Raw genomic sequence first — 12,510 nt, 5'->3', positions numbered from 1 at the left:
AAGGAAAAGAGAGATGATAAGATTACTTGTATTGATGGGTTTTCTCTTGATTCGACTTTCTCTTAGAGAAAAACTAGAAAGTGAGTAGCACGGGAAATCAGTCACAAAATTGCAGGGAATCTAATATATTCAAAATTTTGAGCTTGTTTTTCTAAGATGGATAAACTGGTCATTTATACAAAAGAAGTTGATATCAACCAAAAGCATCTTCAATCGAAGTGCAATACCAAATCATCAAAAAAAAAAAATCAAATCAAGCACAACTGGCGACAACTTGCAACCAAAAAAGAACCTAAAGAAAAAGATGCTGAATGATCTATTAGGAACATTCTATTTTTACAACCTATCATTCAAATTCTACTGATACCACAATCTTTGGAATCACCTGCATGCCAAGGGGAGCCATTAAAAAAATTTCAGGTTTAAATATCCTCGCTTCATCTTAGTTTGAAGAAATGCCACAAGATTGACCAATGGGATGGGAAGAAACAGATACAGGCCAAAAAGACCAAGGCTGACACAAATGCCAACTACAGCTGCAAGTTTGGATGGTCATTGAACTCCTTGTACATATTTGATTCCCAAGGCCCACACGTCACCATTTAATGTTCCTGAAATCATAAAGAAGGGCTCACACCAAGGTTCACCAACTAACTAATCTCAACCTAAAATGTCAACAAGGCAACTTCAATCCTCAGTGCTTAACCATAGGTATGCTTCATGGAGTGTGAAATTTTTTGTTCTTAATAAGACCCAACATGTCAACATAATGAGAAAATAACACAAAATATGAAGATTAAGTACCATTCCATGTGGATCAAATGACATCTTCAACTGATTTTGTAGGAGAAAAAAAAGATTAGCAGAAAGGGAAAGGACGTAGGACTTGCGCTACTTTAGTATTAAACAAAAATCAATATTATTAGAAAGAATATAAAAATGTTTATCAATAATACATAGCAAAATTTTGTCATCCTCAATGGGAAAACAAAAATGAAAAGTTTTTGGAATGGAAATTCTTGCTAATAATAATCTTGAGAATCCATTGAAGTCATTGTCAGTACCTTCGTTCTTGAAGATTAGGGAGTCGGCAATAGTGTTATACTACCACTTTAGTTTTCAATATCGCTAGGTAGCATTTCTGCGGTACCTTCTTATCAGCTACATTAAGGGGGATTTCGCAGCTTCATGGGTATCATATTTTCTGTAAAAAAATAAAATAAGATCAACAAATACCTGATTATTAAACTTAAAAGAAGACAGTCTTAGAGATTAACCGAAAGATTTTTTGATTAATGCCATAAAACAATATCCTTTACCTGAGATTCTCAAATGTGATATATGATGAGCTTATATCTTTGCCCGAAGTGCATGGTGAGAGAAGTATAATTAAGTATCTTCATCAAGTGTAATAAAAGACCAAGTAAAAATAAAGCATCACCCTAAAGGTCTTGCATAAAGAACAAGCAAACTTTTTTATGGCATAGATCTTTTTAGCTATATATTTCCTTTCTTTAAGTTGTTTCTCTGCCCCCATCGAGAAATAGAACTGACTAATCTTATGTTAAAGAGTGCAGAAACTCAATGCCGCTATTCTTAAACATCTTGGATTTGAAGCATAGTATAAACTAAAAGAAGAAATAAATAAATGTAACAGTTGAATCATTTCCTGGCCTTCCAAGAAAGGGTTTGGACAGAATGATACTAACTCATTATGTTCCTCATACTATAAAATTCTTCTACGTACTTGATACGGTAATATGCAATTTTTTGGCTGGCATATTTTTATTGTATAGTATAATATGTTTTTGAATTATTCGATTATCTATATTTGTAGCCACAATTCTTCCTTTTTCCGAACTCTTTGTTTCATTATATGAAAACAAACCAAACTGTTATAAACTTCAATGCAAAGTCAAGTAATTATCAACATAAAATTCTCCTCTTGACATTAAAAATCAAGAGTGCTCATGAACGAAGAAGTTTAACACAAACCAACATGTTTAAGATATCCACTTTAAGAGCTAAACTCTGGGACAACCAACTTGAATAGACTCGGATTGATAGTGAATAATAAAAAACTAAAGGTCACAAAATTCTCAAGGAAAAGAAATCAAGACATAACCTTGCATATTGAAGGGAAAGGTAAAAGTAATGGCAAGAATCGTGGGACTAATATATGGAATGGTCACTTTCCATGCTTTATCTCCCAAAAAAAAACCTTTCGCAAGAGAACACAAAAAAATAATTACAATCACACGTCTTATATTGGGAGCAACTTTAAAATATACGGAAAGGGTAAGAAGAAAGACAAATTACCAATAGAGGGAAACAATCATCATAGCTTTGTCAACATAAAAATATCTAGTTTATACAAATAAAATTATTTCAATAATTTACACATTTAATCATAAATTGCAACCATTACAAAGCTCTGAATCCTTAGACTGGCTTGACTCTACACCTTTCAATGTTTGAAATTTGGTATTTGGAAACAAGAAATATCACCTTTTTGTTTAATGTGCCATGAAGCTTTTCAAGATTTTCCTTGTTTTTAAAATATTTGAAGATAAAAATACAATGTTATTATTAAATAATGGTGAACACGGGTGATTGATTTGATTCTAATAAAGCTTCATCTCCTAATATGCTCTTCCATATGGAGAAAATCAAGATTGTTTTCTTTTGTTGATATGCAACACTACCGGTAGATATAAAGGTAGTAGTTTGATATCTATGGTTAATAATGCAGAAATCTTTTGACCTTGAATTAATCCTTTATCATCCAAATGAACTAAGAAGATATAATAGGTGATAAAGTTTGCAAAAATGCTCCTGCAGGGTTGAAACAACATTCTTATTTCGTGTCGCTGGAACAATTAAATGGAAAACCTTAATAGTTTTTGTGTTAAAATTAATGTATTGTCTTGTCCCCATTTGTCCACATTAGTTCACATATGTCCACATTTATCTAGACTTGTTCACATTAGTTCATGTACTAGATTAGAGCTACATACATGTATTAGGGTGTGAACTTATTTATGTAATGTGTGAAGAACATAATTAGTATGTCCACATAAGAAGTAGACTAGATGCATGTAGGAGTTTTACTATAAATACCCCATGTATTCTAGCCATTGGCATTATCAAAGCAAATCAAGTGAAATTAAGAAAAGTGAATGAAAACTATCCTTCACAAATATAAAAAAAATTCTCTCTTTGATTTCCTCTTTGATCACTAATTTTCCTACCTCAATCCAACAGATTGGTATCAGAGCGCCTTCGATTAAAAAATTGGGCGTTAAGAAAAGCTAAACAGTGGCTTTAACTAATGGACAAGAGTGGCTCAACTATCCATTCCTATGTTCAATCGAGAAAATTATGATTTTTAGTACTTGAAAGCTAAAACAGTTTTTCAAGCACAAGATCTGTGGGAACTTGTTCAAAATGGTTATAATGAACCAGAAGAAGGAACAGAACTCACAGATGCAGAAACAAGAACACTAAAGGAAACAAAAAGGAGAGATGCAAAAGCTCTTGCTTATATTCAACAAAGCAATGAGTGAATTCACTTTTCCAAGAATCATGAGAGCCACAACATCAAATGAGGCTTGGGAGGCTCTACGTGAGGAATTTCAAGGAGATACACGTGTACGAAACATCAAGCTTCAAACTCTAAGATGTGAGTTTGAAAACTTGAAGATGAAAGATGGAGAAAGTTTAAAAGAATATTGCTCCAAAGTTGTTGAAATAGCAAATCAAATGGCCGCTGAAGATAAGAAAATTGTGGAAAAGATCGTGATAAGTTTGACTGAAAAATATGATCCCATAGTCTCTATTATTGAGGAGACTAAGGACATCACAAAGTTGCACATCCGTGAGTTGATGGCATCACTACAAGCACACGAGCAAAGGTTGTTAAGACACTCCGGAAAATCGATTGAGAGTGCTTTACAATCTAAGCTCAATGTGTCCACAAAATCACAAGGAGAATCATCAAAAGGAGGCAAATCAGGCCGTGGAGGAGGAAGAAATCAACGAGGAAACAACTCCAACAACTCCAAACAAAAATGTGGAATTTGCAAAAGATGCAACCACGTTAACAAGGATTGTTGGTTTCAAGGAAAGTCACAATGCAACCACTGCAAAAAGTTTGGTCATGTGGAGAAGGATTGTAGATTCAAGAATCAACAACAAGCAAAAGTCTCTGAAGAAAAAGGAGAGCAAGGCCGGTTCTTTGCAAGCTGTCAAATGGCCAAAGAGAAAAATCACAATATTTGGTTATTGGATAGCGGGTGCAGCAATCATATGTCCGGAAACAAAAGTATTGTTACAAGTGTGGATGACAAAGTGAAGACCGAAGTGAAAATGGGAAATGGTGCCGTTGTTCGAGCAATTAGAAAGGGCTCAATCCGTGTCCAAGCAAAGGAAGGTACAAAGTTCATCCATAATGTACTTTTGGTTCCAGATTTAGATCAAAACACCATAGAAACTCATTCCCTCAAGGCGGAGCTCGGAGAGCAAACAAAGCTTTGGAGCTGGTCCATACCGACGTGTGTGGTCCAATGAGTACCACATATCTTGGAGGTAACAAGTATTTTATCTTGTTCATTGATGACTATACACGAATGACTTGGGTTTATTTTATGAAACAAAAATTCGAGGTGTATGGCATTTTTAAAAAATTCAAGAGCCTTGTGGAAAAACAAAGTGAAAAATATATAAAGGTGCTAAGAAGTGATCGGGGTAAAGAATATACCTCAAAATAATTTGAGAAATTTCGTGAGGATGAAGGCATTGAAAGGCAACTAACCGTTGGGTACACACCACAACAAAATGGTGTATCCGAAAGAAAGAATCAAACGGTTGTTGAAATGGCAAAAACTATGTTGAAAGAGAAAGGAATGCCAAATATTTTTTGGGCTGAAGCAGTGTATACGGCGGTATACTTAATAAACAGGTGTCCGAACAAGGCATTGCAAAATAAGACCCCCTTGAAAGCTTGGAGCAAGAGGAAACCTTCAGTGAAGCACTTGAAAGTTTTTGGGTGCATTTGCTATGCTCAAATCCCGAAAGAAAATAGGAGTAAGCTTGATGAAACAAGTGAGAAGTGCATTTTTGTTGGCTATAGCTCAAAATCAAAGGGCTATAGAATGTATAGCTTGAAGAGGAAAAATGTCATCACAAGCAGAGATGTGTTGTTTGATGAAGGAGCCAGTTGGAATTGGGAAAAGAATGAGACTACAAAAAACATAGTGGTGGCTGAGAATGAAGAAGAAAATAAGGAGGAAGAAGTTCCACAAGCTGATCCTTTCTCACCTTCAAGCAACAAAGCAAGCTCTAGCACTTCGAGTCTAACAAGTACTCCGCTTAAAATGAGAGACCTTGCTGACATTTATTCTTCATGCAACTATAGCATGGTTGAGCCACCAAGTTTTGAAGAAGCAGTTAAGGAGGAAGTTTGGAAGAAGGCTATGGCAGAAGAGATATATATGATTGAGAAAAATCAGACTTGGGAGTTGGTAAACAAGCCAGCAAATCGAAAAATTGTTGGAGTAAAATGGATTTACAAGATAAAAAATAATCCAGATGGCTCCATCATGAAGCACAAAGCTTATGTTGATTATCACAACAAGCTGATGTTGATTGGTTGCAAAAGGGTATTCACAACAGGCTGATGTTGATTATCATGAAACTTTTGCACCGGTGTCCCGCAAAGATACACTTCGGACACTTATTGCATTAGTAGCACAAATGGGATGGTTATTATATCAAGTTGATGTGAAATCAGCTTTTTTGAATGGTGAACTTGAAGAAGAAATTTATGTTCATCAACCTGATGGCTTTGTGATTAAAGGAGAAGAAGATAAAGTATACAAGCTCAAGAAGGCCTTGTACGGGTTGAAACAAGCACCCCGGCAATGGTACAGTCAAATTGATAAGTACTTCTTGCAAAGTGGGTTCATTAAAAGCAAAAGCGAGCCTACTCTCTATGTCAAGAAGCAAGGTAACTCTATTCTTATTGTTGCGATTTATGTTGATGATCTGATTTTTATCGGTAACAATGAGGCTGCAGTTACTGTGTTCAAAAAAGACAAGATGAAAAGATATGAAATGAGTGATTTGGGTCTATTGCATCATTTTCTTGGTCTTGAAATTACTCAAGAGGATGATGGAGTATTTGTTTCTCAGCAAAGCTATGCTGAAGCAATGCTTAGAAAGTTTAATATGTTTGGGTGCAAAGCAGTACCAACACCACTCGCTTCAAATGAGAAGCTGATGAAAAATGATGGTGGAAGAAAAGTAGACAGCACTCTTTACAGAAGTATCATTGGTAGTTTGATGTATCTAACGGCTACGAGGCCCGATATAATGTTTGCTACTAGTTTGTTGTAAAGGTTTATGCAAAGTCTCAGTCATATTTACCTTGGAGCAGCCAAACGAGTTCTTCGTTACATCAAAGGAACCTTGGCTTATGGCATCAAATATTTCAAGGGTGAAGAATTAACTTTAATTGGATTTTCTGACAGTGATTGGGCAGGTTCAAAAGATGATATGAAAAGTACATCTGGTTTTGTGTTTTCACTTGGATCGGGAGCATTTTCTTGGCAATCAAAGAAGCAAGAAACAGTAGCACAATCATTAGCAGAAGACTGAATATATTTCAGCAGCAATTGCAACTTCTCAAGCAGTCTGGCTTAGAAGAATTTTAGAAGATGTTGGAGAAAAGTAAGACAACGCAACAAAGTTGTTTTGTGACAACAAGTCAACCATAGCAATGGTAAAGAATCCAATTTACAGCAGCAGAACAAGGCACATAGCAGTGAAGTATCACTTCATCAGAGAAAAAGTTGAAGAAGGAGTGATCAAGCCAAAATTTTGCAAGTCCGAGGATCAAGTTGCGGACATTTTTACCAAGGCGCTACCCAAGGAGAAGTTCATCAAATTTCGTGAGCCTTTGGGAGTCCAAGAACAAAACATTAAGGGGAAGTGTTAAAATTAATGTATTGTCTTGTCCCCATTTGTCCACATTAGTTCACATTTGTCTAGACTTGTTCACGTTAGTTCATGAACTAGTTAGTAGCTACATACATGTACTAGGGTGTGAACTTATCTATGTAATGTGTGAACTTATGTGAACATAATTAGTATGTCCACATAAGAAGTAGACTAGATGCATATATGAGTTTTACTATAAATACCCCATGTATTCTAGCCATTGACATTATCAGACCAAATCAAGTGAAATTAAGAAAAGTGAATGAAAACTATCTTTCACAAATATAAAAAAAAAAATTCTCTCTTTGATTTCCTCTTTGATCACTAATCTTCCTACCTCAATCCAACAATTTGAATATTTTGTTGGAATCTTTTCTGAAGAAAATTATCAAAAATGCTTGTTGAAAAATATTTTCTAAGAAGTTATCACCTCAAAGCAACACTTAGAAGAATGATTGCACAAATAACTCTAGAAACATAGAGGCTACATCGAATACAGATAGAGAAATTAACAATCTCTGCAAGAGAGAAGACCCCACAAAACATGCATTACACTACATCCACATCAACAGAGAAAATAAAAAATACTTTGAAAGTTAAGAGAACTTACCTTTTATATTTTCCTTGATGTTGTTCGTGATTCTGTCTGCAACCATGAAACTGGAGGTACCTGTGTTGACAACCATCTGATTTCTTGATTCAATATTATATTGAACAAGTGCATATCTTCATGGGTTCTCCTGTCCAATGCAGTTTACTTCAGAGTTTAATAATGTATGCAAGCAATTAAATCAAAATGCAATGAAATTTCTATTTTATTGCAAAGGCAGTACATATTCGTAAACTTCAGTTGGCCCAAAAATATACTTCCAAAATAACCTAAAGCCAAATGTGTACTTAATGCTTAGGTAAATTCAGATGCGGCCCATAAATGCAGAATCAAAAGCAATTAATCTGTATCAGATAACTTTATATTATGCCTACGTCAAATTGGGGCATCCTAGTTCAGTATATATTGCCGGCAACGAGAAAAGTTAAGACACCCACACTTCTACATGGAATGCCATAAAAAAGAACTTAAATTAACACCTCAGTGGGCACCATGTCGATACAAAAGCAAAATTAGAAGAAACATAAGTCAATTAAAAAAATTGAATATAGAGGTGAACTATTTTCAGGGTTTGTATCCCATTGTTAAAGCTGTAGTTTTAACCCACGACCAACTGCTCAATAAATTAAACAAAAGCATAACACTGAAATTATTTTTTCAATAAAGGGATCTAAAGTTCAAAGGGTGTGAAAAGAATGTGCAATGTACCTGAAGGGCGGCTTAGAAATTGAAGAATCTGAAATCAACCCTTTCTACTGGTTTGATCTGCTTGATATTCTACCTCCGGAACTCGAACATTCTGTCACATAAGTCAAGCCTCCTTACACGTGAATTGATCCTCAGGAGCATAATCTACATGCATAGAGAATAAGAATTAGCAGAATTTGCCATTTCCAACCTCTAATTGTAAATGACGAAAAGAAAAACTTAAAGCAATTAGCATGAATGCAAGGAAAAGGAGAAAGAATTGAAATTGAAAATACAGATAAAGAGGATAGAAATGAAAAAATAGACTGAAGAAGAAAGAAATGAACAAATGGGTATGAAACTGTGGAAGGAGAAAGTAGAGTGGAGAAGGTGAAGAAAAGTGTAAGCGCACGTGTCACAATAAAGAGAAAAGTAAACACTTACCAATGAAATATAGCCAAATTTACAGTACCATAGTGCCTTCCATACAACTTGAAAGAGTTGTGTTCGTACAACTTGGCCATTTATATATATTAGACTAGATACTGGTTGCCCGTACTTCACACGGGCCCAACACAACACTACAACAACATATTCCGAAATCATTACCATTTTACTTTGGTTTTCAAATTAAAAATGAAATGCTTACAACTTATCAAATGAGCGTATACAGTACATTGAAGATTAGGATGGTAGAGCATTTCTCATCTATAAGCGTGAAAAGTTAGTCGAACTCACACTTACTGCTCACTAAAACTACAATCTAATGGAGAAATTTAAATTACTTTCAGCTCCTTGAACACCGCATATTTAACCACAAAGAGTACCAAAAGCTACTGTGTCCCACCCACTGGCATACATCTTTCACTGAGAGACCAATCTAATCTATCATGTGTCAAAAGCTAATGAACATAGTGCAGTCATCATGATTTTGTGAACTATGAGAATAAGCAGAGAGAGAGAGAGAGAGAGAGAGAGTGTGTACTGAGTAGCTGATTGGTGAAGGAAATAGGAAAGCATGAAGTTGCTGGAAAGCTGTCCCTGCTACTATGCTCCCCAGGAATACATTGACTAGCATAAAATAATAGTATTTTGCTGCTGTTCTCCTCTCGAGCACTGATAACGCCACATGTCCCTCAATCTTTGACATAAACATCAGAATGGCAGGAAGAACAAGCAAGAAGACTTTAAGAGCTAAACCAGGAAGAAAACCCTGTAGAAACGACTTGATAATCTTCCTGCAACCATTTCCAGAAATTTTGCTTCACAAGTAACTCTTTGTAATAATACAATAAATGCAGATATGAAGAATTAAAATACTTCTAGAAAATAAAAACAGAAGAAACGAACTTAGTCAGGAGTCGGTGAAATATATAACAAGCACATTTGGATAAAAAAAGAAGCTTTTGAAGGGGAACCTCTATATAATAACTGTGTCCTTTTTCTTTTCTGACATACTACATAAACTAGTAGGCATTCATACACAACAAACATAATCTATTAAATTGCAATTTAGTCTCAAAAGAGTTGCTTATATATTCATCAAGCCTACTGTGTCTTCGAAATCTGAAATCTATCTGCTAAGATCAAAAGAAGCAGCAGTCAGACACCAAGATCATCTTAGATGCAATTTCTTAGGGAGATCAAACCAGCTGATTGACTATAAGCACTAGCGAAAAACTATAATGTGTAAAGAATACTATGGTTTTACTGTTGCTTAGTGCCTGCAGATGAACTAAAGAGAAAGATATGCACGATGACAACCTGAAAAAGGAAGATAATCCATTTTGGAAAAGGTCCAGCGAAATGCTAAATATTTTGAAAAGTGATATTAGTGAATGTAATGTGTTCATGACAAGTATGGTTGCTAACTTAATCACCAGCCAATCCAGGATGTTACACTGCACACTGATATTTCCTCATTAAATCAACTTTTTGCATACGGCAAGAATGAAACAAATTACTGCAATACTACTGCATTCCAAAGGAAAGACAATATATGCATTCTTCTTTGAAAGCAGAGAAAATGTTCTTACCATTCAATTAGTGGTCTCAAAAAAGGTGCAACCTTTTCTAAACCTTCCAGATTACCCAACGATTGCACAAAGGTAATAGGTATCATGTAAAAGAATACCAAAGCAAACACTGCCACGGAAATCAAAAGCTTGCGGAGGCTGAGAGAAAAAAAAGATATAGACAGATTGTTCCAATATACATCTCGTGGTTCAGGGGCCCAATTAGTCAGCCACAATGTGGGGTTCTTGCTTTGCTGTGTTTGTGCACAAACAGCTGCCCCGCATCTTGAATTAAACGATACAAAGGCAGCAGGCATGATAGATTTCGAGTTCTTGAGAATCCCTTCACGTTCCATTATCAACTAGAAAAGGCAACATAAATACAAAGGATAAGTAAATTGGTGAAAAGTAGCCTGTATTAAAGCTTGACTTAAGATGCGCGCAGGGTAGTCAAAAGTGAAAAGCGCAAAAATGAGCTAAGTTTGTTGGAGCTTTAAGCGCAAAGCGCAATTGATGTGTGGGCTTTAGCAAAGAAGAGCATTCATGAAGAAAAAATAAAAAGTAGAAATGCAATGCAAGAAAATATAACTACAACACAAACAATAATTATTTAGACAAATGAATGGAAAAACTAAAGCTAAGCTTGATATACGATGTTGTACCCTAAAGATAGATCCATTGGTGAAGATGCACCTGGCTAAGCACCTTGACGCCTACACTAAAGTGCCAATTAACTGACGCGAAGCGCACAACCTGGGCCTCACCGAGCTTCAGGGATTAAGTCAGCCTTTAACAACACCGGATGCACAGAGCTCCTTTCTCTAGCCCCTCAACCCTTCTCAGAGAAGGGGGAGGATGTGTGTGTGAGAGAGAGAGAACAAGCTGGATCAGAAAACATATAGGAGGGAGGGAGAAAAAGGATAACTTTACTCAACAAATATAATAAAGACGTCGACCAGAATTTTCATTTGGTTATTGATGTGCGACTATAATTTCATAGTTCCGTACATTATTTGCCATGTCCACTTTATTTGCGTGTAATGGAGTCTATTTTATGTGTAGGTGAATTGAAGATGAAAGTAGAGTAAAAGGGATACTTATGTTATGTCGAGAAAGAGGCAAACCCGAAAATAAAGAAGATAAAGAACACCAAATTTTAACGTGGAAAACCCTTCAAATCGAAGGTAAAAACCACGGGATCACAAAGATCCAAAAAACTCCACTATAACAATAAGAGGGTTACAAAAGTTCTCCAAATTGTCTACACAACAAGGGCCAAACACGGAGCAACAAGAGCAACAACTAATCAATTGAAGAAAGAGTATAATCCACAAAACGAAGCTGCTGTTCGAGGCTCGAAATAGAATGCTACGAGCCTCCAAATCCGATCTTCACCGTTCAAATCCAAGACCAAGATGTTACGAACACTCAATCAAAATTTCAACCTGATCCAACGGTTAACGAATCGGAAACGTGATTTGAATGTTGGCTGGTCGGAATAAAAATCTGCAGCAAAACAAATACTTTTATTCTCTCTTCTCTCTTGATGAAAGCTCTCTCTAAACCACTCTTATGTGCTAAAGTCTTTCAAAGACTTGTATCAATGAGCATAGAATAATTCTCCAAGGTTGTCCTATTTATAGATCATGAGTGGTGCTTTCTCTTAAAGCCAAAACTCACTCAAAATAGGAATAAACCAAATCTAATTCCAAATAGGATTGGAAACCAAAAGAGAATAGGATTAGGCCATTGGGCCTTTGGCTGGACAACATGGGCATGTGCCCAACAACTTAAACGTTGAAAGTGTGCTCGAGAACAGTGAAAAGGAGAAAGCTTGCGACGTTAGGCCTTAAGCAGGCGTTAGCCTAGCGTGGCCAAGCAAAGGCCAGCTTAACCAGGCGTTAGACCTGGGGAGGCCAGGCAAAGGCCAGCTCCACCAGGCGTTATGCCTGGCGACGCCAGGCCTGGGGCGAGATCCATTCCGAGTTTTGAAGATTTATTTCGTCTCCTGGTTTGACTAGGACTTGACCTACACGTTTATGTCTTTTCCTACACATATAAATAGACCTAAAAATGCCACTTTGAGAGGAGACAGACCTAATTTAGACCGATAAGAGACCGACATCAGACCGGGGATTTGACCTAAGGAGGCAAGAACACACTAGGAACAAGGCGGAGAATTCTTCTACGAATTTTTCA

The 12,510-nt window shown here is 36.2% G+C and overlaps 1 protein-coding gene across 5 annotated transcripts; it reads right to left on the bottom strand.

The window, feature by feature from the left end:
- Nucleotides 1-410: 410 nt before the first annotated feature.
- On the bottom strand, nucleotides 411-11,237 carry LOC109205549 (CSC1-like protein At1g32090). Of its 5 annotated transcripts, XR_002064692.1 has the most exons (7): nucleotides 10,974-11,237; nucleotides 10,333-10,673; nucleotides 8,741-9,534; nucleotides 8,318-8,461; nucleotides 7,610-7,739; nucleotides 1,065-1,204; nucleotides 411-611 (listed from the first exon to the last, which is right to left on the bottom strand). XR_002064692.1 is itself a non-coding variant. In XM_019368261.1 (5 exons), exons 2-4 carry the CDS (start codon nucleotides 10,665-10,667, stop codon nucleotides 8,857-8,859), a joined length of 609 nt encoding a protein of 202 aa, XP_019223806.1. In that variant the 5' UTR covers nucleotides 10,668-10,673; nucleotides 10,974-11,233; the 3' UTR covers nucleotides 7,610-7,739; nucleotides 8,318-8,856. The 5 variants fall into 5 exon arrangements, 4 of the variants coding, with proteins under 4 accessions (XP_019223806.1, XP_019223805.1, XP_019223803.1 ...); XM_019368261.1 differs by lacking the exons at nucleotides 411-611; nucleotides 1,065-1,204 and having other exon boundaries at nucleotides 8,318-8,877; nucleotides 9,282-9,534; nucleotides 10,974-11,233; XM_019368260.1 differs by lacking the exons at nucleotides 411-611; nucleotides 1,065-1,204 and having other exon boundaries at nucleotides 9,282-9,534; nucleotides 10,974-11,233.
- Between the last annotated feature and the right edge of the window lie 1,273 nt (nucleotides 11,238-12,510).

Source organism: Nicotiana attenuata, unplaced genomic scaffold (genome assembly GCF_001879085.1).
Source record: "Nicotiana attenuata strain UT unplaced genomic scaffold, NIATTr2, whole genome shotgun sequence".
Lineage (NCBI taxonomy): Eukaryota > Viridiplantae > Streptophyta > Magnoliopsida > Solanales > Solanaceae > Nicotiana > Nicotiana attenuata.
The sequence above is the reverse complement of the archived record's forward strand: the minus strand, read 5'-3'. Positions and strand labels throughout refer to the sequence as shown.

Coding starts and splice junctions, on each gene's coding strand:
- LOC109205549 (XM_019368258.1), bottom strand. CDS start 10,667: ATGGAACGTGAAGGGATTCTCAAGAACTCGAAATCTATCATGCCTGCT. Junction 9,535..10,332: donor TTGAGACCACTAATTGAATG/GTAAGAACATTT, acceptor AAATGGTTGCAG/GAAGATTATCAAGTCGTTTC.